Genomic DNA, 26,263 nt, shown 5'->3' with positions numbered 1-26,263 from the left:
ATTTGAAGGTCTTATGTAATATAACAACTTGGTTGTCATTATTGAGGCCTACATGATTCTTAAAATTTATTCACTTATTATTTGGTAAGATTTGTAATAACTTATATTGCTGCACACAACCTATGGGGTCACAATAATTATTACCTTGTGTCTAGTCATGACCAGTAGATACTAGATAACCCTTATTCATTTTTTGTTCACTGGGTCAGAAGTCCTGCATAATAACCTGATCACATGACTGATTGGCTGCCGATAGGGGGCATACATGTTTTACAAACATATCTTGTTTGTTATTTTGATTGGCAAATGAATGTGAATACCGTTAAAGTGATTTTGATATTTGAAGTTTTTGGAATGGAAGTCACATATGAAAGTGTTTTGTTTGATTGGCAGTTGATTTTGCTTATCAGTATGACCTGATGCTTTAGAAGTACTCATTACTTTGTTTATTCATAGGAATTGCCTTTCTTGTTTGTTACTTACACATCATTTGAGTCAAAAGTATAAAAAAAAAAGGTTGAAGACATGTCGTCTTCAACTAGATAGTCAAGGAAAACATGTGAAACTAAATTTGATGGTGTCTTAAAATTGTTATCTAAGTCTTCTGTCTGTAGGGGTATAGGGAATTAAACTTACTGAAATTTGAATAATAGAGCTTACAGTAAACTTTTTCAGATGTTCAATTATTAATAATAGAGTGTGCTTTCATCTTTCTGTTTACTTCTTCAAAAGAGATATAAAAAGATGTGAGTTTTGTAATTGACATGTTCATTCAACACATTTGTTAATTTTCGCTACATCTTACAGGGTATCGAAGCAGCCATACTTACAGGAAGTTAACAACCCGCATGATTTAAGTGATGGCTCCTCCTCCTACAAAGATTGCCAGGGTAACCGGAACAACAGGTTCTCCACACCCGAACAAGCGAACAAAAATCATATCCTTTTACTTTTTGTTATAAAATGTGTTCATGCATATCAGATTGGTGTTTTTGTGGTTTTCCTAGTTTTATCCATGCTTGAAATTTCATATGCCAGATGGCTGGAGTGCTTTAATATTGCATCATTTTGGCGAATTTTAGAATGACACTGTATGTAGATGATGACTTCCAATGTTTTAATGAGCTTAATTGTTTATCCCATAGATACATGTACAAGGAAAATGTCATCAAATATGTAGACAGCTTTCTTAAAGCTTAAAATACATAAAAAACAATGAGCATGTTGTGTTTCCCTTAACCTCTATCAAGTATCACAGGCCCTTCAGAAACACTGCATTATTTCAATGCTCCGCCCAAGATTGGGGAAGATGATATGAGACAGGTATGTGTTCTTATTTCCACAGATTTCATAAGGCATATTGATTTTCGCTTGTTTGTCTATCATGCTGTCACTCTGTCAGTTCTGTAGACTGGCTTAAACAGTGCAATGTGAGGGTTATGGAACATTTCTAGTTGGTATTATTTGATTGCCGGCATTATTAACATGTTAGTGTATTATGAAATATTTGTGAATATTAAGAAATGGTTTGTTATTACAGGTGTTCACAGATGGTGGTGCAGAAGAGTTTAGCAAGATCATGCAGTTTCCTAGTAAATGTAAGATGTTCTTTCACTCTTTTATTTAACCCTTTACCTACTTGAGTTGCGATGATGATTAGCATTTACCACCAGTATTGAGCCGGGCCAGCCAGCACTACCCTGTACAGTCTGATCATTCTCTATATAATACCAATTATAGCTCATTTTTGCATTTCGGTATTGAAATTCCTTCAACTCTGATTAACTGCTCCAAATTCGGAGCAGGCCAAATCCATTACTGCACACAAATTCAAAAGGTTATGGGTTTATGGTCATTTAGGAATGTGATTCGACACTGGGTTTTCTGATTTCTCGGACAAGCTAAAGTAATTTTTTCGTTTGTCTGTGATTGATAAAATGTTAATGATCAGTTGTATGTACTGATACAATGTTTAATCATATTGAACTCTATAATTATTCACAGCTGAGAGAAGTTCTACAGGCTTGTTGGAATGGAATTCAAAATCAACGGCAATGGAAGCCTTGGCTCTGGCCAATCATTCCATGGTACCAAACCCTGCAGGTAAACTTTCATTTTATTTGGCTTGTTAGTTTGTTCTTTGACAGCAGCTATTGTTTTCATAAATGATTTTGAAAGACATTGATTTATTAGTAATCATGTCTGGCAAAAATTTTGGGAAACCAATTGGTTTTGCCTTCTGTTTGTCCACATTCAGTTGGTCTTGCTTTCACAGGTCAAACTGCTGGTGGGTTTTTAACCAAACTTTACAGGAGTGATCAGCACTATACCTAGTTGCAGGTTCTGCTTTGCTGCACAAAATGGTCACCAGAGCTAAAGTTAGACAAATCTTGTCAGGCTTTCACAGGTCAAACTGCTGTCACAATTTTAACTAAACTTCATACGAGTGATCATACCTAGTTGTGCATATCACGGCACGTTCTGCTTTGGGGCACAAAATGGCTGCCAGAGCTATAGATAGAAAAATCTTGTCAGGCTTTCATATTTCAAACTGCTTGCGGGATTTCAATGAAACATCACAGAAGTGATCAGTACCATCCAGTTGTGCATATCGCTGGCACGTTCCGCTTCTTTAACAACATGGCTGCCAGAGTTATAAATAGAAAAATTTTGTTCGGCTTTCACTGGTCAAACTGCTGGCGAGATTTCTTCAATATTTCATAGGAGCGATCAGTACCATACCTAGTTGTGCATATCACTGGCACATTTTGCTTTGCTGCACAATATGTCTGCCGAAGCTATAATTAGAAAAATTTGGTACGGCTTTCACAGGCCAAACTTCTGACGGGATTTCAACAAGACTTCACAGGAGTAATCAATACCATATCTAGTTTTGGAAACATGTTTTTGTGACAAAAACCCCTTCTAGTTCAACATGCTTTTGTGTTTTTTGCAGGTGGAAGACCATATTCACTGAAGCTGTGTTTCTCTCCAGGGAATATCCGAGACAGCCAGTAAACAGTATGATCTAAACCAGCAATCTTTACAGAATCAATCTTATGTTGTAGTTACAACCATTGATGTTGGTGTACATCATTGATAGACTTAATAGTTTGAATTTCTCTCATTTCACACACATTGTAATTGTATTGATATGCTACCATCAAAAGTTGTATACTCCTGAAAGTGTATTGATTTAATATACTGAAAATCATCTATGGAATTTACAGCTTCTTTGTAAAGATATAATTATTACTCTTTTAGAATTTTCTATATGAACAAAAAAAAATGTCTTATGTTGATATTTTATTTTGAAGAATTTGCAAAGGAATCAATTAGTCTGTTATAATTGAAGAACTTTATAATCAGATCTAGTTCTTGAAACAATGGAGTGGTATTCATTTTACAGAAACAAATGCATGATTGAATTTGGAAAGATTTTATCTTCTTTCTTTAAAAAAATGCTTATGATATATTTTTTAATTTTCTTGTTTTTCTTAAAGGTAAAGCATAAAGAAAAAAAATGTTAAGATTTCTTGTCATTGATTTTTATTCTTATAATCATGTTTGTTAAAACAGTAAATTTTTGTATTTTTAGCTCCAATTTTCAAACAAAAGTTGTTGTGACTCTCTTGAATGTGGTGTTTGTTAAATTTTTTTGGTTATTGTTAAGGTTTTAATTTAAGGTCATTAACTTTAAAGCGGCATTCAGCTTTTCTAGAAGTTAGATATGTTTTTTTAGATAAATCATTCAAAAAATAAATGTCAAATCAGAGGAATGTAGATGGAAAATGAAATTTAATGCCGATAAAATACATAAACACTGGTACCTATAATAGCAAAACATAAAATTAGTCATTAAATCAAAGTGCAGCTCACTATCCCATACTAAGATTAGTGTAGGGCGCTACTCCTTGGACAGCACTTGTTTAAATTGATACCTGAATTATTAAGGACTAAGTGCTTTGAACAAAACATTTGAAAATTACTTGAATCTGTGAAAATGACCTTTGAAACAATTAAGCATAATATTTTCATTTTGTATTTTTTTTTTACCGGAATTTTTTTCGAGAAAAAAGGCAATATGCCAAAAAAAAAGGAGAAGGAAAGCAGGGTTTATATGGCAAATATTTTGAATGTTTCAAAGACAATAAAATTGATTTGATTATGAAATGAAATAAAAATGAAAGTACCAATGTGAAAATTATAATTTGTAATCTTAAATGTGTAAGTCAGTTAAGATGAAAAGTAGTTTTCTGTTGTTTGTGTCACCCTTTACATGTAGAATATTGTCACAAATTATAAACTGAACCAAACTTTTCTAAATTGTTTTTTCTTTCTTTTTCATATTAGATTGTTAATAGTGTCTTTAAGAATCATGGATCATTATCATTGTTGTTGATTTTTATGTTGTTTGATAAAATTTGACGTCATCTTTGAACATTGTAGTACATTTTGTCAGCTCTAGTAAAATAAAATTTCTGTCTTAAGATTATAATTTTGTGTGGTTTTATTTTCGAATTTGGTTATTAGCTCCACTTTTCAAAGAAAAAAATTCTGTCCCTCTAATCAGCGTTGGCATTGGTTTACCTTTTAGTTTTGTTAAGGTCTATTTTCTCAGAAACTATAAAAGCAATTTACTTTTTAATTGTCATAAAAGGGCACCTTGGTTAACCTTTTTTGTTGAGGTCCATTTTCTGAGAAAGTATCGGTTATTAACTTTAAACTTAATATATATGATATATATTCTAGTTTAATGATTTTTGTCAGAGTTATGACCCTTTAATGATTTTTGATTCTTGACTACAACTCTTGATACTACTAGTGAGTTATGGCTCTTGCATACAAAAATGGTTTGGCCTGTTAACTATTTGTGTGTCTCCAGCTTGTAGATGAATAAATAATCCAGATATTTCATGTGCATTAGTACTCAATTTTAATAGCTTGATAAGATAGCTGCATGAATAGAAAAACAACAATTTATGAAGATAAAATATTTTAATTACATACTTCATAATAGAGAACATACATAAACAATGATATGCGCATGAGAATGATTCATTTAAAATTCATAACTGGCAAAATTTTTATCATCATGGGGAAAAAAATGTTCATCAGATCAATATGGCCTAGTCACAAGACAGTGATGTTTGCTGATAGGATTTAATTACACTACTTTAAACAACATCAAAGCTTTCGAATAAATAAAGGAATTTCAATTTTCTAATTTCATATGTAGCTAAACTATATTCCAATGACATAGCAAGGTTGCAATCAAATTTTAAAACATTGATGGCATAGATGAGGACATATGAAACAAAAAGTTTGTATGTGGTCGTTCACGTTTCTTCGATGCTCATGATGGAAACGTACTCCTTGTATTGTATGGATCCTTTATCTGGATCTACAGCCGCAGACAGCATTTCCTCTAATTCCTCCTGGTTAAAAGGTTCACCTGGAAATTACAAAATAATGCATGAATTCCTTCTTATTTTAAATTCGTAATAAAACCATCAATGTTAAACAGTTATTAGGTAGCCTCCCAGCATTGTAAGTTAGCATAATCATAATAGATTATAAGACACCTTTAAGGATGAACAGGTCCATAGGTAAAATGTATTTTCTACTAGTGATCAGCTAGATGTGCAAGTTCTCTTCTGTTTTTACAATCTAAAGTTCAAATAAATCAAACTGATTTTAATGGTTATATCTTAAAGTACATACATGGCAGTAGTTTTTAAGCAACAAACTTGAATGAAAAAACTCAACCAAAGTGCGACACAGAAGCCTAGATCTTTGAATTGTCAAGCTAAAAATATACTTTTTTCACAATAATTGAAAAATTGCACCTAAAAATTAGTTTATTATGTTTACCTTCTTCTGTCATTAATTTTGTAAGTTCTTCCTGAGTAAGAAATCCTTTGTTCTCATTATCTAACACTTGAAATGCTTTCAGTAACTGGTCCTCTGGTACAGGTTTATATCTAAACAAACAAACACAGCATGTGGTATTTATAGATTTCATGGCAACTTGTCAACTGATCTTTTTTTGAGCTTACTAATTTTTTTTTAATTTACTCTGTCACAGATGAAAAACTTATAAATTACCTGATCATTTAAGATGCTAAGGCATTTTTCTTTGTGAACAGACTAAATCAAACTACTGAGTAAATTTAGAACACTTAAAGGAACTTTATTTAGGTCCAACAGCCATATTTGAGGACAAAGCCTTGCAACATTTTTAAAATTTGGGTCATTTTTCGCTTGACTTTTTTTGAAAAAAACAAAAAAAAACAACAACAAATAGAGGTATTGTTACAGTCATATCGGTGTTGCTGTTGTTGTTGTCTGGAAACTTGTACCTTGATCATAACTTTTTAAGTTCTTGTTTACAATTAGAATAACTATTCTGGGAAAACCGAGGGAGTCGATGTTTGACAAAATTTAATAAACCTTTTTGAAGATGAAATATGTAAGATGTAATCAATTAAGTTGCAATACCATGGATGTATGTTTTAAAATATTGTTCATACTGACCTCCTTTCCATGAGTACTTTAGTCATCATTGGCAGAAATTTTTCAAATCTTATATACCCTGTTGGCTCCTCTTCTTCAATCTGAAGTTGCAAAAATTTAAAGAACATTTTGAAATGTTATGAGTTTATTTAAAAACAAGAGCACCGCTAAGCGGAGCATTATATGCCCAAAAGTGTTGTTTTTTTTTGTAAAGATGAAGCATTTGTAAGACATGGGAATGAGCTGTTCATCCTATAAAATTTTACAGCTGTAGGTTGATTAATACTTAAGTTATTAATAATGACCTTAACCTTTGACCTTGTGACCCCAAAATCAATAGGGGTCTTCTACCTTATATGGACAATCATCCTAAGAAGTTTGAATATTGTGGGCCAATTGGAACATTAATTATGCTCTAGAAACTGTTTTCAGTATTAAGGTAAAAGTGACTTCGACCTTTGACCTTGTGACCCCCAAAATTAATAGGGGTCTTCTACCAAATATTGACAATCATCCTATAAAGTTTGAATATAGTGGGCCAAATGGAACTTACGTTATGCTCCAGAAACTGTTTTGGGTTTTAAGGTAATTGTGACCTTGACCTTTGACCTAGTGACCCCAAAATCAATAGGGGTCTTTTGCCCAATATGGACAATCATCCTATGAAGTTTGAATATTGTGGGCCAAATGGAACTTAAGTTATGCTCCGGAAACTGTTTTCAGTTTTAAGGATATAGGGACCTTGACCTTTTGACCCCAAAATCAATAGGGGTCTTCTACCCAATACGGACAATCGTTTTATGAAGTTTGAACATTGTGGGCCAAATGGAACTTAAGTAATGCTCCGGAAACAGTTTTCAGTAACAAGGTAATAGTGACTTTGACCTTGTGACCCCAAAATCAATAGGGGTCTTCTACCCAATATGGACAATCATCCTATGAAGTTTGAACATTGTGGGTCAAATGAAACTTAAGTTATGCTCCGAAAACTGTTTTCAGTTTTAAGGTTATAGTGACCTTGACCTTTGACCTTTTGACCCCATATTCAATAGGGGTCTTCTACCTAATATGGACAATCATCCTATGAAGTTTGAACATTGTGGGCCAATTGGAACTTAAGTTATGCTCCGGAAACTGTTTTCAGTATCAAGGTAATAGTGACCTTGACCTTTGACCTTGTGACTTCAAAATCAATAGGGGTCTTCTACCCAATATGGACAATCATCCTATGAAGTTTGAACATTGTGGGTTGAATGGAACTTAAGTTATGCTCCGGAAACTGTTTTCAGTTTTTAGGTAATAGTGATCTTGACCTTTGACCTTTTGACCCCAAAATCAATAGGGGTCTTCTACCCAATATGGACAATCATCCTATGAAGTTTGAACATCGTGGGCCAAATGGAACTTAAGTTATGCTCCGGAAACCAAATTGCTAACGGACAGACGGATGCCAGGGGTTATAACATAATTTGCCCTTTCGGGCATATAAAAAGGCATCTTAATAAAATAAATAAGACATTTTGAAATGTTAAGTCTGACGTCACCTTAGTGCAATAACTGGTTAACTTTTATTAAATTTAGAAGGACTTGAACCATTACTCCAACAAGGTGACAAAGAGTTATTTTAAAAAATAACTGGCATTTTTAAACATAAAGAGTTAAGTAAATATAAGCTAATACCAACTAAATGCCATAAGGATAGTACAAAAATGTTACTTTTTAATTTATATTTTTAAAAGAAATGCATATAACAAATCAAGACTTAAGCTTTAAGAAAAACTTTTGAATTAAAATCAACCAGCAGTTAGTTATCTAGATATTCATGGATTCTGTACCAAAGCCACCCTGTCTTCCAACAAATATTATCTTTTAATTGTAACAGCACATTATTCCTCAGAAAGAAATGACTGTTTTAATTCTTTAGAAAGGTCACATGAATTTTATAATGTAAATAAATATTTTAGAGCATGTTTGATGTCTGTTACTTGATAAAAGTACTGCTTAATGTGAAATACTTGTCATAAATAGCAAAATGTTAACAAAGTAGTATTTTTACTTCCATATAAAAAACTAAATCACTATAACTGCATGCATTGCCAAAAAGCAACTGAAGAAATTGATAGTTCAGCTAATTCAAATTGCCCAATGAGTGCTTTTTTCTTTGAAACTATGAAAGTACACGAAAAATAAAAAACTTTTGAGATATAAAATTAGAAGCATTTCTGGGACAGAATGGGCCTTTAACAGTGGTGGATGACTAATGACATAAGACAACCATCACAGAAAAGCAGGCTGTAGGATTATACTACATTGAAAAATTCAAGATCACTTGTGAAAATTCTTCTTTGCAAAGCATGTATATGAACAATGTATTGTTGAACCTGTGCTTGAATCATATATAAAGAAGATATATATCTAGCTTGAGAATTTTTCTCTGAATTAAAATGAAACTGTTTAAATCTTACCATGTTTAACATATCATGTAACTCTGCTTCACTTGGACAACACCCAAGGGATCGAATAATTGTTCCAACTTCTCTGAAATATAGAAAAGCAATATATTAAGCAACAAAAATCAAAGTATCAAGAAATTTTACATATAAAATCCGGTGACGAAGTACAATATTCACTTAAATATGCAAATTATGCTCTTTTTTTCTGTCAAACTGTTGTGAAATAGATATATATATTTCAATTGACAATTTTAATGGTGATTGACCAATAATTGATGATAACAAATGTTAAGGATAAAATATAACAAGTTGAAACTGCCTTAAATACAAAAAGACTGCCCAACCTTTTTTCATCAACTCAGTGTTTACCTGGTAGCTATACATTATATGAAAGATATTTACTGAAAATTCTGTGTTTAATAATTATATCAATTAAAAATCGGACAGAAATATAATAAATGCAAAGTGTAAACTTATCTGACATATAATACCTGTCCTCTCAACATTTTCATTTTGATGAGTATAATGTGACTTTAAGAAAATAGTTGCAGAGGTAGCTTTGATGATATAATATCGGGGAAAAGAATGTTTAAGACTCCAGTACAAAATAATTAATTAATAAATGTACAATGTGCAGATTAAAGCAGGGAGATTTTAGGTAATTGGTATGAGAAGCCAGAAGGTAACTCTGGTAGGGGGGATGAGAGCAACAACAAGCCATTGCCAACAACCAACCATTGATGATCTCTGGTAAATTCATTATATGTGATATTTAACAACGTCTTACCTTACATCAACTGTTTTATTAGATTCATGATCAAACATATCAAATGCTTCTGTAATTCTTTTTTGAATATCTGCTATAAGAGAATCTGAAATAAAAATACAATGCATTAACACAGTTTAAATATTTCAATATAGCTAAATAATCTTTCTAAATTATATTCGTATTATTACTAATTAGGTACCTACTATACAGGTTAGTGATTGTTAGTCGCGGCAAAAATTAATCTGTCTGTCACTGTGCAGCAGCACAATTGACAGATTTAATGGAATAAGTCACTAACCTATAGGTCTACTGTACTAAAATAATATGAACTGTAGTCGGAAATAAAAAAAAATTCATTTCCGTCTTGTCCCATCCTTTGACTTTCCACTACAATTTCAACCACTAACATATAAATCAATTTAACTTTTTAACAACAGGTACAATGAAATTCAATGTGAATGGAATGTGTCATATGACATTTAAAGTTTAGCCTTAATTCATAATACACTGGTCGATCAGCTGTTCACATGTCAAAGTTTAATGTTATATTCATATCGTGTATCATTGATAGGGATCACTTTTAGAATCTGTATGCAGCAAATCCATGCTTTAAAATCCTAACCCATAACCCCTTTAACCCATAACGCTAGAAGTAGATTTCTCTACCAAGATAATCTAAGTGATTTGTAGAGAAACATGAAAGTCATGAAATAAAGAAATCACAATGTAAAAAATAGTTGCGGACAGATTCTAAAGTCTAGCTACATTGTCGAATCAATTAAAACGATGACTGAAATACAAAAAAAAAGAATGAACTTTCAAGAATAGCTGGCTAAATAAGTGAAAATACCAGTATTATCTTTTTGCTCGTCTGCACCCGCCATGTTGTTTATGATTCGTTGCTAGTGCGTTTAATGATCCTGAGTAAAACACCTGTTTCAAGCGTTCGCGTGATCTTCAATATCTCAGGACACTATGCTATTTTTCTCTCAACACATCCCAGAAGACGCTAGCAAAATGTTTATTTTTTTTGTGTCGCCTCTACGGAGTATTGGCGACATAAAGGGATCATATCTTCGTCGTCTGTCCGTCCGTCCGTCCGTCAAAAAACTTGTCCGGACTACTCATAAACTACTGGTGTAATTTGAATGTCAGACGTTTCACTCCCAAGACGTTTCACTATTGAGACGTTTCACTCCCAAGACAGTTCACACCTAGACGTTTCACTCCCATTTTGTCAATTGTATGGACGTTTCACTCCCAATTTTTAGAGATGTTTACTAGGAAAGTTAACAAAATTTTAATTTCATTAATATCGAGCAGTGTAAAAAGGAAATTCAATTTAATGTTTCATTTTGTTGATTTCAATGGTATTGTTAATACGAAGAAGATTACTCATTTAATTATGGGTTGAGTGATAAGATGTGTAAATGAAAGACAAATTTCTGAAATATCACTTTTATTATAAGTGTAACAACGTGAGAAAATTCTGTTTATAGTAAATTAAAAAAATAGAATAACATAGAAAGAACAACAAACACATATTATAAGTATCAGTTTAAATACCAGTAAAGTAATTAATATATTGTTCAAATAATAAAAAATATCAAAATATATTAATATATTGACTATACTTTTAAATTAAAGAATTGCCTATTGAGTCCATGTTTACAAAAGATCTGAAATGATAGAACTTAAAGTACTAAGTTTTAAGTCATTGACAAAAAAGTGAAATTCACCTTTTTAATTTATTTTTATTAAATTTAACATCTATTTTTTTAGTTCAATTCAAATCAATATTTTAGGTCTATTTTAGTATATCATAAGTATCAAATTAATTTTGGTATAAAAAGGGAGTGAAACGTCTTCAAGACGTTTCACTCCCATTTGGGAGTGAAACGTCTTGGTGTGAACCGTCTTGGTGTGAACCGTCTCAATAGTGAAACGTCTGTCTACCGTGTAATTTAATCCGAACTACAGTATGATCAGTACCTAGTCAAAATATATTGACGCGCCAAAGCTTGATCCTGAGATATTTTCGTTCTTGGGCAGAATCGAGGCGAGATATTGCCCAGACACGAAAATAGCACAATATCTCGTCGCGCAGTACAATTAGTTGGACTAGATCAGTACCAAGTCTAAGTGTGCATATCGTCAGCATCATCCGGTTCAATGATTTTTGTCCGAGTTATGTGGATAAAACACAAGTTTTTCGCTTGAATGATTTTTGGCTGAGTTATTGCCCTTGAATAAAAAGGCGATTTTTTTTTTGTTTTGCTGATCAATAGCTCAAATTCTTGTGCTAATTACACAGATTTTGAGGTTGAATAATTTTTTGCCAAGTTATGGCTATCATGAGGCGACACATGTCGTCACTAATGGCCCTTGTTTTAAAACTACATCAAAATTCAGAATAACATTTACAGTAGAAAGAGAATAAAAGCATACAGTCATGCAGTAGAAACCAAATTGTTGAAAGATAGTTTATATCCCCGAAATTTTTCACGAAATTAGAGGTGAAATCACAGGAACTTGAAATTCTATCAATATTAATGATAATATCCAAAATATACCCCCTATACAGTATAAATAAACAGATAAGTAAAATAAATATAAAATAAAAAGTGTTTATTTATACTGTATAGGGGGTATATTTTGGATATTATCATTAATATTGTTCCTGTGGTGAAATAATATATTTTAATGTTTAAATATAAATATAGGCTGAATTAGAGCATAAGTTCCAAGGCTTCATTTGCATTAAATACAAATTTAAATAATAAATATTTTCAATAAAACAGTGAGAAAACCACGGATTTTATTACAGCCGTGAAAAAACATAGTAGTAGGCTGTGAATTATATCGGTCTACTATGTATAAACTATAAAAGAAATAGTTTCACGAGTTATTTCTAACTTTATTTCCGGTTTACTTCCGTCTTCCGGTTTGAAACTGAAAGTAGAAATGGTGAGTCTGGCATTTATTTTACTTATTTTCGATTGTTCATTGATGCAGATACGACTTCCTTTTCAGTTATTATTTGCATAATTTATTCTTTAATGACTATAAGGAATGAAGATATGCATTGTGAATGAGATGAATTTGTAAATTATGTGATAAACTCTTGTAGCAGTCAAAACCTTTTCAATACATGCAATAAGACGCCCCTATAATCATTATTTAGTGACAAACATATAACATCTCTTTATTTTGCTGAATTAAATTTCAAGTTTATGTACCTTTCACATTGTCAAGTTGGTTTTACTTTTTTGTCATAACCGATTGATAAGTTTATATAATTGGTTATATTGTTCAAAGCAAAGGTTATAAGACTTAATAAACCAGCTTGACAACAAGAAAGGTACATAAACTTTCTATTCAATTAGGCTAAATAAAGAGATGTTAGGTAATGAAGTCCAAATAATTAGACTTGTCAAAGAGACATTGAGATAATTTTGGATGGCCGATTATGTCTTTTTGCAACAGTTTTACAGTACTAGGAAAGAACAGTCTGTAAAATGGGTAAAACTGTTCACGCCAAATTAGTTAAAGACTACTGTCTAACTCTTTGGACCTTAGATTAATTGTAATCATGTATCATCAATTCCGAACAAAAGGCACTCTTGCCTAGACCTATTGAAATTTTAAGGAACCATATTTCATAGTACATGTATATGTTAATACTCAATGTTAACAACTTATTTTTGAAGAATTTCGTTTAAATGATAATGATATCCTGTTATTTGAAATTTCAGGCTCAAAATGTAAAAGTGTGTGATATAAGTGAGGAAGTCAAAGAAAAATTGAAGAAATTTCGCTTCAGGAAAGACAAAAATGTTGCAGCATTATTGAGTAATATATTTTTCATTTGATTAAGATATACAGCAAGTACAATGTATAATGAATGGTAAATTCAGTTCAAGGTAAATTATCATCAACATGAAACAGTATCATTGTTGTCAATGCATTTATTGATTATCATAAGCCATAGCTTTTGTTTGCACTGTCAGATATTGAGCTTTGTTCAGTGTCATTCTCATAAATTATTTAAAAACAGGCATGCATGCGAATAAATATATGTAATAAAAATGATATGTTTTTCAGCTGAAAAATTAATTTTAGTTGTACCAGTGTACGCTACAATAGGATAAGTGGGTATAATGAATTATAATCTTTGTTATAATCTTGGTCTTGTCTGTCTCTAGAGAGAAAGAGATCGTCTAGATGGCGGCGCCCATGAGCTTATTCTCAAGTAATAAATATTGTCTTAAAATACGAATTTCTGTGTTATATGGTTGATTTCAACAGAAAAACTGCCATGGAAGATCTTTTTAAAGGAAAAATATTGATATAAGACAATATATCAATGTATCCATTCCTATTCCTTTTAAAGTAATGCATACTCTCTAACTTTTTTTATGCCCCCACAAAGTGGGAGCATATAGCGTTGCACTTGTCCGTTCCGTCCGTACGTCCGTCCGTACGTCCCGAAATCTTGTGAACGCAACTCCTCTTAAACCGGATGGCAGATTTTGCTTAAACTTTCAGGGATGAACAACCTTAATGTGTAGATGGTAGTAAAGGAAGGAATTTTCGCTGCGACCAAATTCAACAGAATTATGGCCCTTTGTTGATTTTTTCAATATATACTATGTAGAAATTTTGTGAACGCAACTCCTCTTAAACCGGATGGCAGATTTTGCTTAAACCTTTGGGGATGAACAGCCTTAATGTGTAGATGGTAGTAAAGGAAGGAATTTTTGCTGCGACTAAATTTAACAGAATTATGGCCCTTTGTTGATTTTTAGCTCGACTATTCGATAAGAATAAGTAGAGCTATTGCAGTCACCCGAGCGTCGGCGTCGGCGTAACCACTTATGTTAAAGTTTTTGTAATAGTTCAAATATTTTCAAAGTCCATTGACATTTGGCTTTGAAACTTTGCACACTTGTTCACCATCATGACCCCAACCTGTAGACAGGAGGAGGTAACTCTATCAAGCATTTTGACAGAATTATGCCCCTTTTTCGACTTAGAATTTACGTTAAAGTTTTTGTAATAGTTCAAATATTTTCAAAGTCCATTGACATATGGCTTTGAAACTTTGCACACTTGTTCACCATCATGACCCCAACCTGTAGACAGGAGGAGGTAACTCTATCAAGCATTTTGACAGAATTATGCCCCTTTTTCGACTTAGAATTTACGTTAAAGTTTTTGTAATAGTTCAAATATTTTCAAAATCAATTGACATATGGCTTTGAAACTTTGCACACTTGTTCACCATCATGACCCCAACCTGTAGACAGGAGGAGGTAACTCTATCAAGCATTTTGACAGAATTATGCCCCTTTTTCGACTTAGAATTTACGTTAAAGTTTTTGTAATAGTTCAAATATTTTCAAAGTCCATTGACATATGGCTTTGAAACTTTGCACACTTGTTCAACATCATGACCCCAATCTGTAAACAGTAGGAGGTAACTCTATCAAGCATTTTGACAGAATTATGCCCCTTTTTCGACTTAGAATTTACGTTAAAGTTTTTGTAATAGTTCAAATATTTTCAAAGTCCATTGACATATGGCTTTGAAACTTTGCACACTTGTTCACCATCATGACCCCAACCTGTAAACAGGAGGAGGTAACTGTATCAAGCATTTTTTTTACTATCAAGCACTAAGAATAGTCGAGCGTTGCTGTCCTACCGACAGCTCTTGTTTCACTATAATATACTATGTAAAAATTTTGTGAACGCAACTCCTTTTAAACCGGATGGCAGATTTTGCTTAAACTTCCAGGGATGAACAACCTTAATGTGTAGATGGCAGTAAAGGAAGAAATTTTTGCTGCGACCAAATTTACCAGAATTATGGCCCTTTTTATCTCACCTGTCACAAAGTGACAGGGTGAGCTTTTGTGATCGCTTTTCGTCCAGCGTCCGTGTCCGTCCGTCGTCCGTCCGTAAACTTTTACTTTAAATGACATATCTCCTCATAAACCACTAAGCCAATTTCATCCAAACTTCACAGGAATGTTCCTTTGGTGGTCACCTTTAAAAATTGTTCAAAGAATTTAATTCCATGCAGAACCCTGGTTGCCATGGCAACCGAAAGAAAAAACTTTAAATATCTTCTTTTAAAAAACCATAAGAGCTAGAGCTTAGATATTTGGCATGAAACATCTTCTAGTGAGTGTCTACCAAGTTTGATCAATTAAAAGCCCTGGGGTCAAAATTGGCCCCGCCCCGGGGGGTCATAGATTTTCCCTATATGCATATAGTAAAAACTTAAAAAATCTTCTTTTAAAGAACCCAAAGAGCTAGAGCTAAGATATTTAGCATGAAATATGTTCTAATGGGTGTCTACCAAGTTTGTTCAAATAAAAGCCCTGGGGTCAATATTGGCCCCGCCCCGGGGGGTCATTGATTTTCCCTATATGCATATAGTAAAAACTTAAAAAATCTTCTTTTAAAGAACTCAAAGAGCTATGGCTAAGATATTGAGCATCAAACATGTTCTAATAGGTGTCTACAAAGTTTGTTCAAATAAAAGCCCTGGGGTCAAAATTGGCCCCGCCCCAGGGGGTCATTGATTTTCCCTATATGCATATAGTAAAAACTTAAAAAATCTTCTTTTAAAGAACCAAAAGAGTTAGAGCTAAGATATTTAGCATGAAACATGTTTTAATAAGTGTCTACCAAGTTTGTTCAAATAAAAGTCCTGGGGTCAAAATTGGCCCGGCCCCGGGGGGTCATTGATTTTCCCTATATGCATATATTAAAAACTTAAAAAATCTTTTTTTAAAGAACTCAAATGGCTATGGCTAAGATATTTAGCATCAAACATGTTCTAATAGGTGTCTACCAAGTTTGTTCAAATAAAAGCCCTGGGGTCAAAATTGGCACCGCCCCGGGGGTCATTGATTTTCCTTATATGTGTATAGCAAAAACTTAAAAAATCTTCTTTGAAAAAACCCAAATAGCTAGAGTTAAGATATTAAGCATGAAACATCTTTTAGTGAGTGTCTACAAAGTTTGTTCAAATAAAAGACCTGGGGTCAAAATTGGCCCGGCCCCGGGGGTCATTGATTTTCTTTATATGTGTATAGCAAAAATTTAAAATCTTCTTTGAAAAAACCCAAATAGCTAGAGTTTAGATATTAAGCATGAAACATCTTCTAATAAGTGTCTACAAAGTTTGTTCAAATAAAAGCCCTGGCCCAGCCCCCGGGGTGTCATTGTTTTTAACTATATGTGTATAGTAAAAACTTTAAAAAAATCTTCTTTTAAAAAGCCCAATGAGCTAGAGCTTAGATGTTTAGCATGAAACATCTTCTTATGGGTGTCTACCAAGTTTGTGCAAATAAAAGCCCTTGGATTAAATTGGCCCTGCAACGTTTGGGGGGGTGGGGGTGGGGATGCCTATATACAGGTGAGCGACCTCAGGGCCATCATGGCCCTCTTGTTTGATTTTTTCACTATATACCATATAGAAATTTTGTGAACGCAACCTTTAAACCAGATGGCAGATTTTAATAAAAAGTTCCACATAAAAATCTTACATACAGATATGCATGCTCTTGTTTACGAGCACATCTGCACAGTGGGGGCATCCGTGTCCTTTGGACACAGTTCTAGTTTACATTGTTATTACATTATGACTGTGATTTTATTTTCTTGTTAACAGTGAAAGTTGATACAGCTTCACAGACTATTGTAATGGATGGGGAAGAACATACAGTAAGTCCTTGCCATTAGTCTTTTGCCCTACTTAAATTTGACCAATGAGAACATTTACAATAAACATTTTTTGAGTACACACAGAAAAAAAAAAAAGAGCTGCGTCATGACAAAACCAACAGAATGGATTTGCGACCAGCATGGATCCAGACCAGCCTGCGCATCCGTGCAGTCTGGTCAGGAACCATGCTGTTCGCTCTCAGTTTCTCTACTTGTAATAGGGTTTGTAAGTGAACAGCATGGATCCTGATCAGACTGCGGGGATGCGCAGGCTGGTCTGGATCCATGCTGGTCGCATATGCACTATGTTGGTTTTGTCGTGACGCGGCTCAAATGTTACCTTTTAAACTCTACCCACTATAGGTTAAGTTTGAAAAACAGTAGAATGAAGTATTTAAGAATCTACTTCTCAGAAACTACAATGACCAGAGCTTAGATATTTTGCATGTCACATCATCTTGTGGTCCTCTACAGAAGTTATTAGATCATGCCACTGGGGTCAAAATGACCTGCCCCAGGGGTCACTTAGTTTACATTAAAGGCTTATATATTAGGGAAATACATTTGTTTTCTTTTATGAAACTGCTATACCAAGATCCTTGATATTTGGCATGTAGCATAACCAAGTTGTATAAATTATTCCTCTAGGGTCAGAATTTGCCCAGCCATGGGGTCATTTTGTACATTGTATAGGAAATACATTTGTCTTCTTTTGTGAAACTACTTAGTTATTTGTCATTATGAATTTTGTTGCAGACATCTACAAACATGATTAGTATCCTTGAGATTTGTTCTGGAGATGTTTCCTATATTCTAATGTATACTTAATACTGAGCATGTAGGTCCACCTATGCCTCTACTTTCTTTTTCATTTGACTATGATATAAGAAAGAAATGAGCCACGCCATGACCAAACCAACATAATGGGTTTGCAACCAGCATGGATCCAGACCAGCCTGCGCATCCGGGCAGTCTGATCAGGATCCATGCTGTTTGCTATCAGTTTCTCTACTTGTTACAGAGTTTGTAAGTGAACAGCATGGATCCTGATCAGACTGCGCGGATGCGCAGGCTGGTCTGGATCCATGCTTGTCGCAAACACATTATGTTGGTTTTGTCATGGTGCGGCTCATATATTTTCTTGAGATATCATTACATTTTAACACTTTAAAAGTATGAACCTCCATGTTAGTTTAGTGTACCTTATATTGTATAAACTTCTTCTTGGGTGACAAATTATTAATATATAGATTGCAATTTTTCAATGTTTTCTGTTGATATTTAATTAATAGTTATGTGTGTGACTTATAAAGTACTGTACTTGCGTGTATTACACATATTTATTACATGCTTTGCAGTTAACAGTGAAATTATATTTGATAAATTTCACTGTAGCGGGATTATATTTAAATGCAGATGAAAATAATATTTTATAACTAATTGGAATAATCGACAGAAATAAATTCCGTCATATATAAATTTTGCTTGTTTAGGAGAAGCAAGTAATTAACTGCATACATTGTGTTAAAAATGTAACAAAGTCGGGAAATTTCAACATTGGTATAGTGACGTCATGATGTGATGACGTCATGAAGAAGAACACATGATGTTACAAGGCAAGAGAAGGAAAATTGACTTAAAATCACTAAAAAAGCATGAAATAAATCGCAAATTTATTTATTTAGCATGTAAGATTAAAATATATTTCACCTGTGAACACCTGAGCTATTATGTTTTCAGTCATGGCTATGCCACGCATGAAAATATTGCATCCGGTGTCCACTCATTGAAATATATTTCGATCTTGCATGCAAAACAAACAAATATCTTCTATTATTAAAATATACTAGTCCATCTTGTTGATAAATGAATGGTGAACGTCTGTGTGATGCCAGTCTGACCAAAACTATATTAGTCAAAAGTCAGCATCATATTGCTTATATGTGTAATTTACTTGTTACTGTTCTTTTTGTTTTCTATTTACTAGTATGTATTTAATACATACTACATCACTATTTTTTATAATTACTCATATATACATATATCAACTACAGGACATCAGTATTGAAGAGTTGCAAGAAGAGTTACCTGAACATCAACCAAGATTTCTTGTTATAAGTTATGTCCGAGACCACGGGGATGGAAGAATATCATACCCATTGATTTTCATTTATATTTGTCCAAGTGGTAAGTTGTCAGTTTTACCTTTTAGCTGTTGTTTCCCATTGACCAGGCTCAATACTTTTGTAGGCTAAAAATTGTATTTTGATGTTGAAATACCTGAATTTTCAAATGGATTGTTCCAAATTTAAATCAGGGCAAACCAATTACAAAATGTCAGAAAGTGAAGGGTTTAAGAACATTTTTGAAGCATTATGCCAAATTTTTCCATAAAAGAGTACACTATTACACTGTTTACTGATTTAAAGTTTTTGGACCTTTTGATTTAAAATTTTTGAAAAAGAAGCTTTATAGCTGTTTTAAAAAGCATATGTAATTAAGTTTGATAAGTTCAATATAATATGGCATTGTTTTCAAAAATCAACTCTGTTTTAATTTTTATATGGCACATCATGCATGTATTGTATTTAATACATGTAATTACTCTATAAACCCACATTTGGGTTACCTGATTTTCACTTGTAAACATATATTGTGCATGTAGTATTGCAGCAGTACTAAACTGTTTTTCTATTAGAAATTATGAACTTCTATTCATATACAGTCATCAAATTTAGCACTGGCCTGGTAGCCCATGACCAGTGAAAATTACTTTGGGCCAGTGTAAATTTTAAGAAAATTTAGTTAAATATATAGCAGAATAAATTCAAAACTGGAATTCGGGCCAATAAATTCAAAATCTTCAATTCAATGACTGCATATAGAACAATTTTAAAACATGGTGGATGGCAATTGCAATATCTCTATTACCAAATTGTCACTTAAAAGATAAACATTAAATTGCCAGTTACCCAGTCTCACTAAACCCAAAATGCTCTCCATGCTTAAATGTTTGGACAGAGTATGTGACTTGAAGAATGAGGCACAGAGTCACTTTAAACATGGTTGACAACATATTTTGTTATATTAAAGGAATCAAAACAGAGTTATGTATGATGTATGCTGGATCAAGAAACCTTCTACAGAAAGAACTCGGCCTAACAAAGGTAATTATTTGTTATCATGTGGCAACATTTGACAAATTTTTATGTTTCATTCAAGTAGAGAGTTAAAAAGATATCTTAAAAGTTGTACTTTTAATATCCCTGGAAGATTGTCAGGTTAAAGAGCAGTTTCCATATGCTTAAGGTTTAAAGATTTCATGCTTCAGATACCAATACTGTGAAATACATGTTTATGATTTTTTGCTCAATACTTGATGACCTTTCTGGCAACATTTTCTATTTCTTTTAAGTTTTAACATTAACCCTGATTGTAACAGAATTTACCCATGCAGTCCCTGCACAGCAAGATCAGCAAGTATGTATCTCAGGAACGTAAGCCTATTTGCAGCATTATAAGACTTAATGAAAGAATCCTCTGCAAGCCTTTTTGCTAATTTTCTAAGCACCTAGTTATTTACATGGGACAATTACGGTACCCCCAGGTATATTATGTTTTTATGATTGAAGTGTTTCTATTTCAGGTGTTTGAGATTAGAGATTTAGAAGATTTCACAGAAGAATGGCTAAATGACAAGCTCAGTTTCTTCAAATAGTGCAATATTATGTGCTTTTATTTCCTCCTTTTACAGAGAATACATTGTCATAATTTATTAACCTATGTTGCATTAGAATAAGTGTAACATAGCTTCCATTATTTGATAAGAAAGTGTCCCTCTTTTTCTAATATTTTTATACCGGTAGTTTAAAGCATTCCTATTTTCTTTAAATTGATATCCACAAATTTAACTTACCAGTTTTTTTATATAAGACATGATGTATAATTAGTTACCAAAGATTTTGACAGGTTATATGGCTGGCTCAGTATAACAAATCTATGATTTATACCTGGCCATAAAACTTGTGAAAAGTATAATAAAATTAATAATACTGCCTAATTCTTTTCCTTGATTGAGGTAGAGTTTCAAGCATAAATTCACAGTTGCCGTAGGTGATATCAATATCAAAACTGTCCAATGAAAATGATGGTTATAAACTTGCAGTTTTAAAAGACAATATATGATATAAGCATATAGTGAATAGTCTGTGGTTGAGTAGTTAGGGTCGTTGACCTTAAACTTCTTGCCCTTTACTGCAGTGGTCTCAAATCTCGACAGGGACATTGGATTCTTTCATGTAAGGAAGCTAGCCAGCTTGCTTATGGAACGTTGGTGGTTCTACTCATGTGCCCGTTTGTGCCTGAAATAATGCACGGAAAGGCACCTGAGGTGGTCTTCCTCCACCAGTAAAGCTTGAAAGTCACCATATGACTTACACCTTGTCAGTGCGACATAAATCCCAACAAAACAAAAAAAATCAGCTCTTAACTCTTTCTGTATATCTGAAAATTCAGACCAGACACTAATACTGAAGGAAGCTGCATTTGACCACCTTACCTGCTGAATTTTTGTACTGAATTTTTTCAACTTTGAATTTGGAACAGACCATTTGAAAATTCGGGGATTTTAATTTCAAAATACAAAATCTGAGACAGCAGCGTTAAGAACGTGATCAAACTGAAGAAATGTGTAAGTTGTCCTGGCTTTATGCTGGTGGCAAAGGCATTAACTTTTGATTCCAGCAGGTTAAAGTACGGAAATCCTAGACCAGGCTATGGACTGTTAGCAACTCATTACTTTTTGTAAGCATTTTGATAATGAAATAACTAAACATTCACTTGGATAGTCCCAGATGCAATATAGGGCAACTTTATGATACAATCTTGTTAGAAGGTTAATTATATGTTGTTCCTTTATCATGTTTTTATTGTTTGAGATAAAAAACACATAGTGCCTTTTTTAAAAGTGTATGTCCTTGGTCTAAAGGTATGTTTTTAGTTACATTTCAGTGCCTCGGTGGATAATTGTTATCTTTGCTTATAACAATTAGCAGATACAATATTTTTGCATTCAGTTATCAATGTTTTAATGTTCAGCTGATTTTTGTCATTAAAGAGTATTGTATATCCTTTATTATTTTTTAGATCTACTGTTTTATATAAATTTAAACTTTATATTTATTATTTTGTTTGAAAATTTCAGTTTTTGACATATATAAATGTATTTTCCCTCTTTGATGAATGAATTTCTGTTATAAGGTAACATATAGCATTTGTGAAAAGCACTCATTGATTAAACTATGTTATATGATATCATATTTTGCATTTAGTCAAGGAGAATAATTCTTTAAAGGGACTCCACTGAAATGTTTTGACAGATCAAGATTGATTTTTCCTCCAAGATTTTTTATACCATTTGATGTAGGTATATATCAATTACATGCGTGTAAAATTCAAGATCATTTGTATACTCCCATTTTTCAAGAGTAATCAATTTTATTATGTCAAATGACCTACAAATTAAAAGCACTTATCGATTTTTAATATAATTCTTAGGATATTTCTCAACTATTTTTTTCATATTTTCCTGTTCAATTGCTCCAGATGATCTTTTTAAGATCTTCAAATTTTAAGTTTTTAGTCTCTTGAATAAATAATGTTGGTATCGGTCTAAAATTGCATTCTCCTATTGGTTCCTTTTTAAATCACGATTTAAAACTGACCAATCGCAGACTTGTAATATAAGACTGGTCACCAAATGTTACTTTTTTCCCCTCAAAAATCAAACAATATCCCTGCATTCCATTTTACACAGAATACTTGTATTTGTCATAGATCAAACACAAAATTATTTCATTTTTTGTTCATGATTGGTATGCATTTACATGATTCCACATTGTATCATTTCGATAATTTTTCAGATTTCCAGGTACTTTGTTCAAGCTTTATTGTTACTATTACCTCTAAAATGTCGGGACCATGTGACATATATTTGCTTCGTAAAAAAACAGTTTAGAAAAAACTTTTGCTATTATTTTAAGCCATGTTTTATTGTTCAAATTGATTAATAAATGTCTTTTAAGTAACAAATTTTGTACTACTTTTCACACAACTTCTCCAACTAAACTTCTAAGACTTAAGTCCTAATCTTGTAAGACTTTGGCTATCTTGTCAAAATGATCTGCACCTAACTGATACTTAACATTACAGAGTACACACGGGGAAGCCGGGTTATAAGGTGTTCAGAAATAAGGATTTTTTTATGTTCTCCCTCTCAGCTGATTTACAAACCATAGATGAATTTTTTCTTCTTTGTTCAAACGTACATGTATTTAATCTAGAACCGATTTACTGTTTGCGTATTTTTTCTAAAATCAGTGGAATATATTTTTAATTATTTTATTGTTGTAAACAAACTTGCTTTGATGAATTATGGACAAAAGAACTTATCGCATTCTGTTTATATTTATTTTCAAACAAGGTAAAAGGTCTTTTAAACTAAACTTGTTACCTCCCTTTAATCAATCCAAAATTATATGTTGGAAGACAAATGAAGTCTTCACGTGCGTTCTTGTTGTCTCCTCTTATTTACTTTTTGGGATCACCCTTTCTCCAGATCTTTATTCATCACAACAGGTATCAAATGCCGTGTGGCTGATGTATATAAAGTTGCTCCACTCTTCACTTTAGTGTTGTTATATTTTCCTGGTCCTTCGGGATCATTGATTCAAGCACTTTTAAGTGTTGAAAATTGAGTACCGCTCAAGCCGATGCTAGAGGACGTGTAGGATGTTGCACTTTTTGTACAGACTCAATCAAACCGAGTCTGCAATTTTCAGATAATTTCGTTGTGAGTAATGCTTAAAGGGAATCCCCCTTTCTCCAATTCTGTAACGCTAAGCTTGCTGGCGGAAACAGAATTTAGCCATGCGGCCATTCAGACCAAGAAGATATTATGATTTGTATAATTGTGTACAGATTGAAATATGGACAATTCCACTTTAGAAATGAAGTAGAATCATGAGAATGTTAACGGTTATTTGCAATTAGAGTCGTAATTGCCTTCACAAATATTCTTACACCATTTCAGGAAAGTCAGACTATAAAATAGCAAAATAAACGCATTTGAGCAAACCAATATATTATCAATATTATTTTGAGCTGTAAAATACAAACTTGAAATTGTTTCTGAAAAGAAAGAGCTTCACTAAATATACAATATATATATTCAACAATATTTTAAAAACATGTATATGAACAGGGTATTTCAAATTTGAAAGACCCTGATTGAAATATGTTTAGAATTATTTGTAAGACACTGTAACGTATTTTTAAAGTGACTATTTGCCTATCCAAGGGCATATAGTGAAAGTAAAAATAAGATTACATTTTGGCATAATTCCTTAAAACTTTGAAATTTACATGAACGGATAAATAACTCACGTGGCCGAAGGAAGAAATTGTAAATATCCATCGGAATTTATTTCATAAAAAGATTGGGGCAGTCTTTATATTTTAAGCAGATTTATGTTTTATCTTAAACATATTCTAATATCAACTGTTGGTCAAACCACTCTTATAACCGTCAATCTTTTGAAATATAGAGCCAATTCAACTCAACTTGACAATGAAAAAATATGAGAATAATATCACTTTGAGGCATATACAGTTCTGTTGGCGTCAGTTTCTTAATGGAATGGCTGGCCCACATAAAACTATTGAGAACTCATAGATTGTGTTCTACAAAAGTAAGTGTTTATGCTCCCTATGAATTTTCTATGCACAAGTGTAACAGTAGCCTGGGGCAGGGCGGTGTAATAACTGAGGCAAAAAGCCAAGATTTAACCCACATTCTGTCACGCACTGCCATGATAGAAAGCTGTATAATATGTTCAACTTGTAGTCTGATTCTCCCCAATTGGGCAGAGACTTTACAGTGGGTATTACACTGTTCGCTTCTCCTTTGTAGTAGCTTGCGTGGTGTTATATACAAATGACCGATGCTTTAAACCACAACGCAATATGTTAAAATATTGTATTGATTTCCTTCAACTATTCCTTGAATTTTGATACTATCAAAGAAGTGTTTAATTTCAGAAACTTTGTAGTATTTAACAGCATTCTTGGTGTTGCCCTATTAACAAACTTTTGTCTCCACGATTCTAACAGTTTATAAACTGTCTCCCGTAGCGCACGCTCATTATCTGTTCGTTTGATTTCAATGTCTCGAAATTTAAGTCCCAGTTCTAACATCACAAAAGCGTATTTGGCACCAATACAGTCGCTCACCAGTAACAAGTCTTTACACTCTTCATCCAGAAAGTTTGAATCCAGTCCTGTAACGAAAAACATATTTTTTCACGCACATCCAATTCATAAACACATACAAGTATTTTTGTATTCACGTACATAAGTGAGATGTTTTGTCTGTGTCTTTCTTATAGCCATGCGGAATGATCAGATCATAATTCAGTCAGTTAACGGAAAGCATTCGCGCTGCCCAGTTCCCTGTTCTCATGAATTAAAAGAAATTAATATTTGAATTAGAAAGATTTTACATAATATGAAGCTATGTATTGTTAAATGTACATATACTTTAAATATATATCGAAAAACGCGAAACAGTATAAGATTCACTGCTATGAATAAGAAATATGAATTCTAAGATTGAAAGGAAATTTTTCATTTTCGCAATCATCATCATCATCTATTTCATTAAAACGACATAACAATTTTTCATTTGTTTATTTTTTGTCATTGAATTGTGAAGTTGACTCGGAAGGTT

The 26,263-nt window shown here is 32.8% G+C and overlaps 4 protein-coding genes across 4 annotated transcripts in view; 2 read left to right on the top strand and 2 right to left on the bottom strand.

The window, feature by feature from the left end:
- LOC132752373 (heterogeneous nuclear ribonucleoprotein L-like) overlaps positions 1 to 4,492 on the top strand; it is a 29,262-nt gene extending 24,770 nt beyond the window's left edge. The window contains exons 14-18 of the mRNA XM_060742691.1: positions 808 to 938; positions 1,250 to 1,323; positions 1,541 to 1,598; positions 2,005 to 2,103; positions 2,957 to 4,492. Coding sequence (XP_060598674.1) covers positions 808 to 938; positions 1,250 to 1,323; positions 1,541 to 1,598; positions 2,005 to 2,103; positions 2,957 to 3,018 — 424 coding nt within the window. The 3' untranslated portion in view covers positions 3,019 to 4,492. The remainder of the gene's footprint in view (positions 1 to 807; positions 939 to 1,249; positions 1,324 to 1,540; positions 1,599 to 2,004; positions 2,104 to 2,956) is intronic.
- Positions 4,493 to 5,014: 522 nt separating this feature from the next.
- LOC132752381 (dynein regulatory complex protein 8-like) lies at positions 5,015 to 10,723 on the bottom strand. The gene is made up of 6 exons (XM_060742698.1): positions 10,589 to 10,723; positions 9,757 to 9,841; positions 8,982 to 9,054; positions 6,538 to 6,617; positions 5,875 to 5,984; positions 5,015 to 5,455 (listed from the first exon to the last, which is right to left on the bottom strand). The coding sequence occupies exons 1-6, from the start codon at positions 10,620 to 10,622 to the stop codon at positions 5,340 to 5,342; spliced, it is 498 nt and encodes a 165-aa protein (XP_060598681.1). The 5' UTR covers positions 10,623 to 10,723; the 3' UTR covers positions 5,015 to 5,339.
- Positions 10,724 to 12,579: 1,856 nt separating this feature from the next.
- LOC132752382 (glia maturation factor beta-like) lies at positions 12,580 to 23,568 on the top strand. The gene is made up of 6 exons (XM_060742699.1): positions 12,580 to 12,705; positions 13,494 to 13,590; positions 17,426 to 17,478; positions 19,533 to 19,665; positions 20,572 to 20,645; positions 21,125 to 23,568. The coding sequence occupies exons 1-6, from the start codon at positions 12,703 to 12,705 to the stop codon at positions 21,194 to 21,196; spliced, it is 432 nt and encodes a 143-aa protein (XP_060598682.1). The 5' UTR covers positions 12,580 to 12,702; the 3' UTR covers positions 21,197 to 23,568.
- Positions 23,569 to 24,605: 1,037 nt separating this feature from the next.
- LOC132752367 (uncharacterized) overlaps positions 24,606 to 26,263 on the bottom strand; it is a 36,693-nt gene continuing 35,035 nt past the window's right edge. The window contains exon 7 of the mRNA XM_060742682.1: positions 24,606 to 25,814. Within this exon, the coding sequence (XP_060598665.1) occupies positions 25,531 to 25,814 (284 nt within the window). The 3' untranslated portion in view covers positions 24,606 to 25,530. The remainder of the gene's footprint in view (positions 25,815 to 26,263) is intronic.

This window comes from Ruditapes philippinarum, unplaced genomic scaffold, assembly GCF_026571515.1.
Source record: "Ruditapes philippinarum isolate M1 unplaced genomic scaffold, ASM2657151v2 ctg239_1_1_1_1, whole genome shotgun sequence".
NCBI classification, from domain to species: Eukaryota; Metazoa; Mollusca; class Bivalvia; order Venerida; family Veneridae; genus Ruditapes; species Ruditapes philippinarum.
The sequence above is the reverse complement of the archived record's forward strand: the minus strand, read 5'-3'. Positions and strand labels throughout refer to the sequence as shown.

What these genes read in the sequence shown, in the direction of transcription:
- LOC132752381 (XM_060742698.1), bottom strand. Translation starts at nt 10,622, where the DNA reads ATGGCGGGTGCAGACGAGCAAAAAGATAATACTG. An exon ending in TACATGATATGTTAAACATG is followed by an intron (nt 6,618 to 8,981) that starts GTAAGATTTAAA and finishes TTGCAACTTCAG; the next exon opens with ATTGAAGAAGAGGAGCCAAC. An exon ending in AAAATTAATGACAGAAGAAG is followed by an intron (nt 5,456 to 5,874) that starts GTAAACATAATA and finishes TGTAATTTCCAG; the next exon opens with GTGAACCTTTTAACCAGGAG.
- LOC132752382 (XM_060742699.1), top strand. An exon ending in TGGATGGGGAAGAACATACA is followed by an intron (nt 17,479 to 19,532) that starts GTAAGTCCTTGC and finishes TATCAACTACAG; the next exon opens with GACATCAGTATTGAAGAGTT. An exon ending in AAGAACTCGGCCTAACAAAG is followed by an intron (nt 20,646 to 21,124) that starts GTAATTATTTGT and finishes TTTCTATTTCAG; the next exon opens with GTGTTTGAGATTAGAGATTT.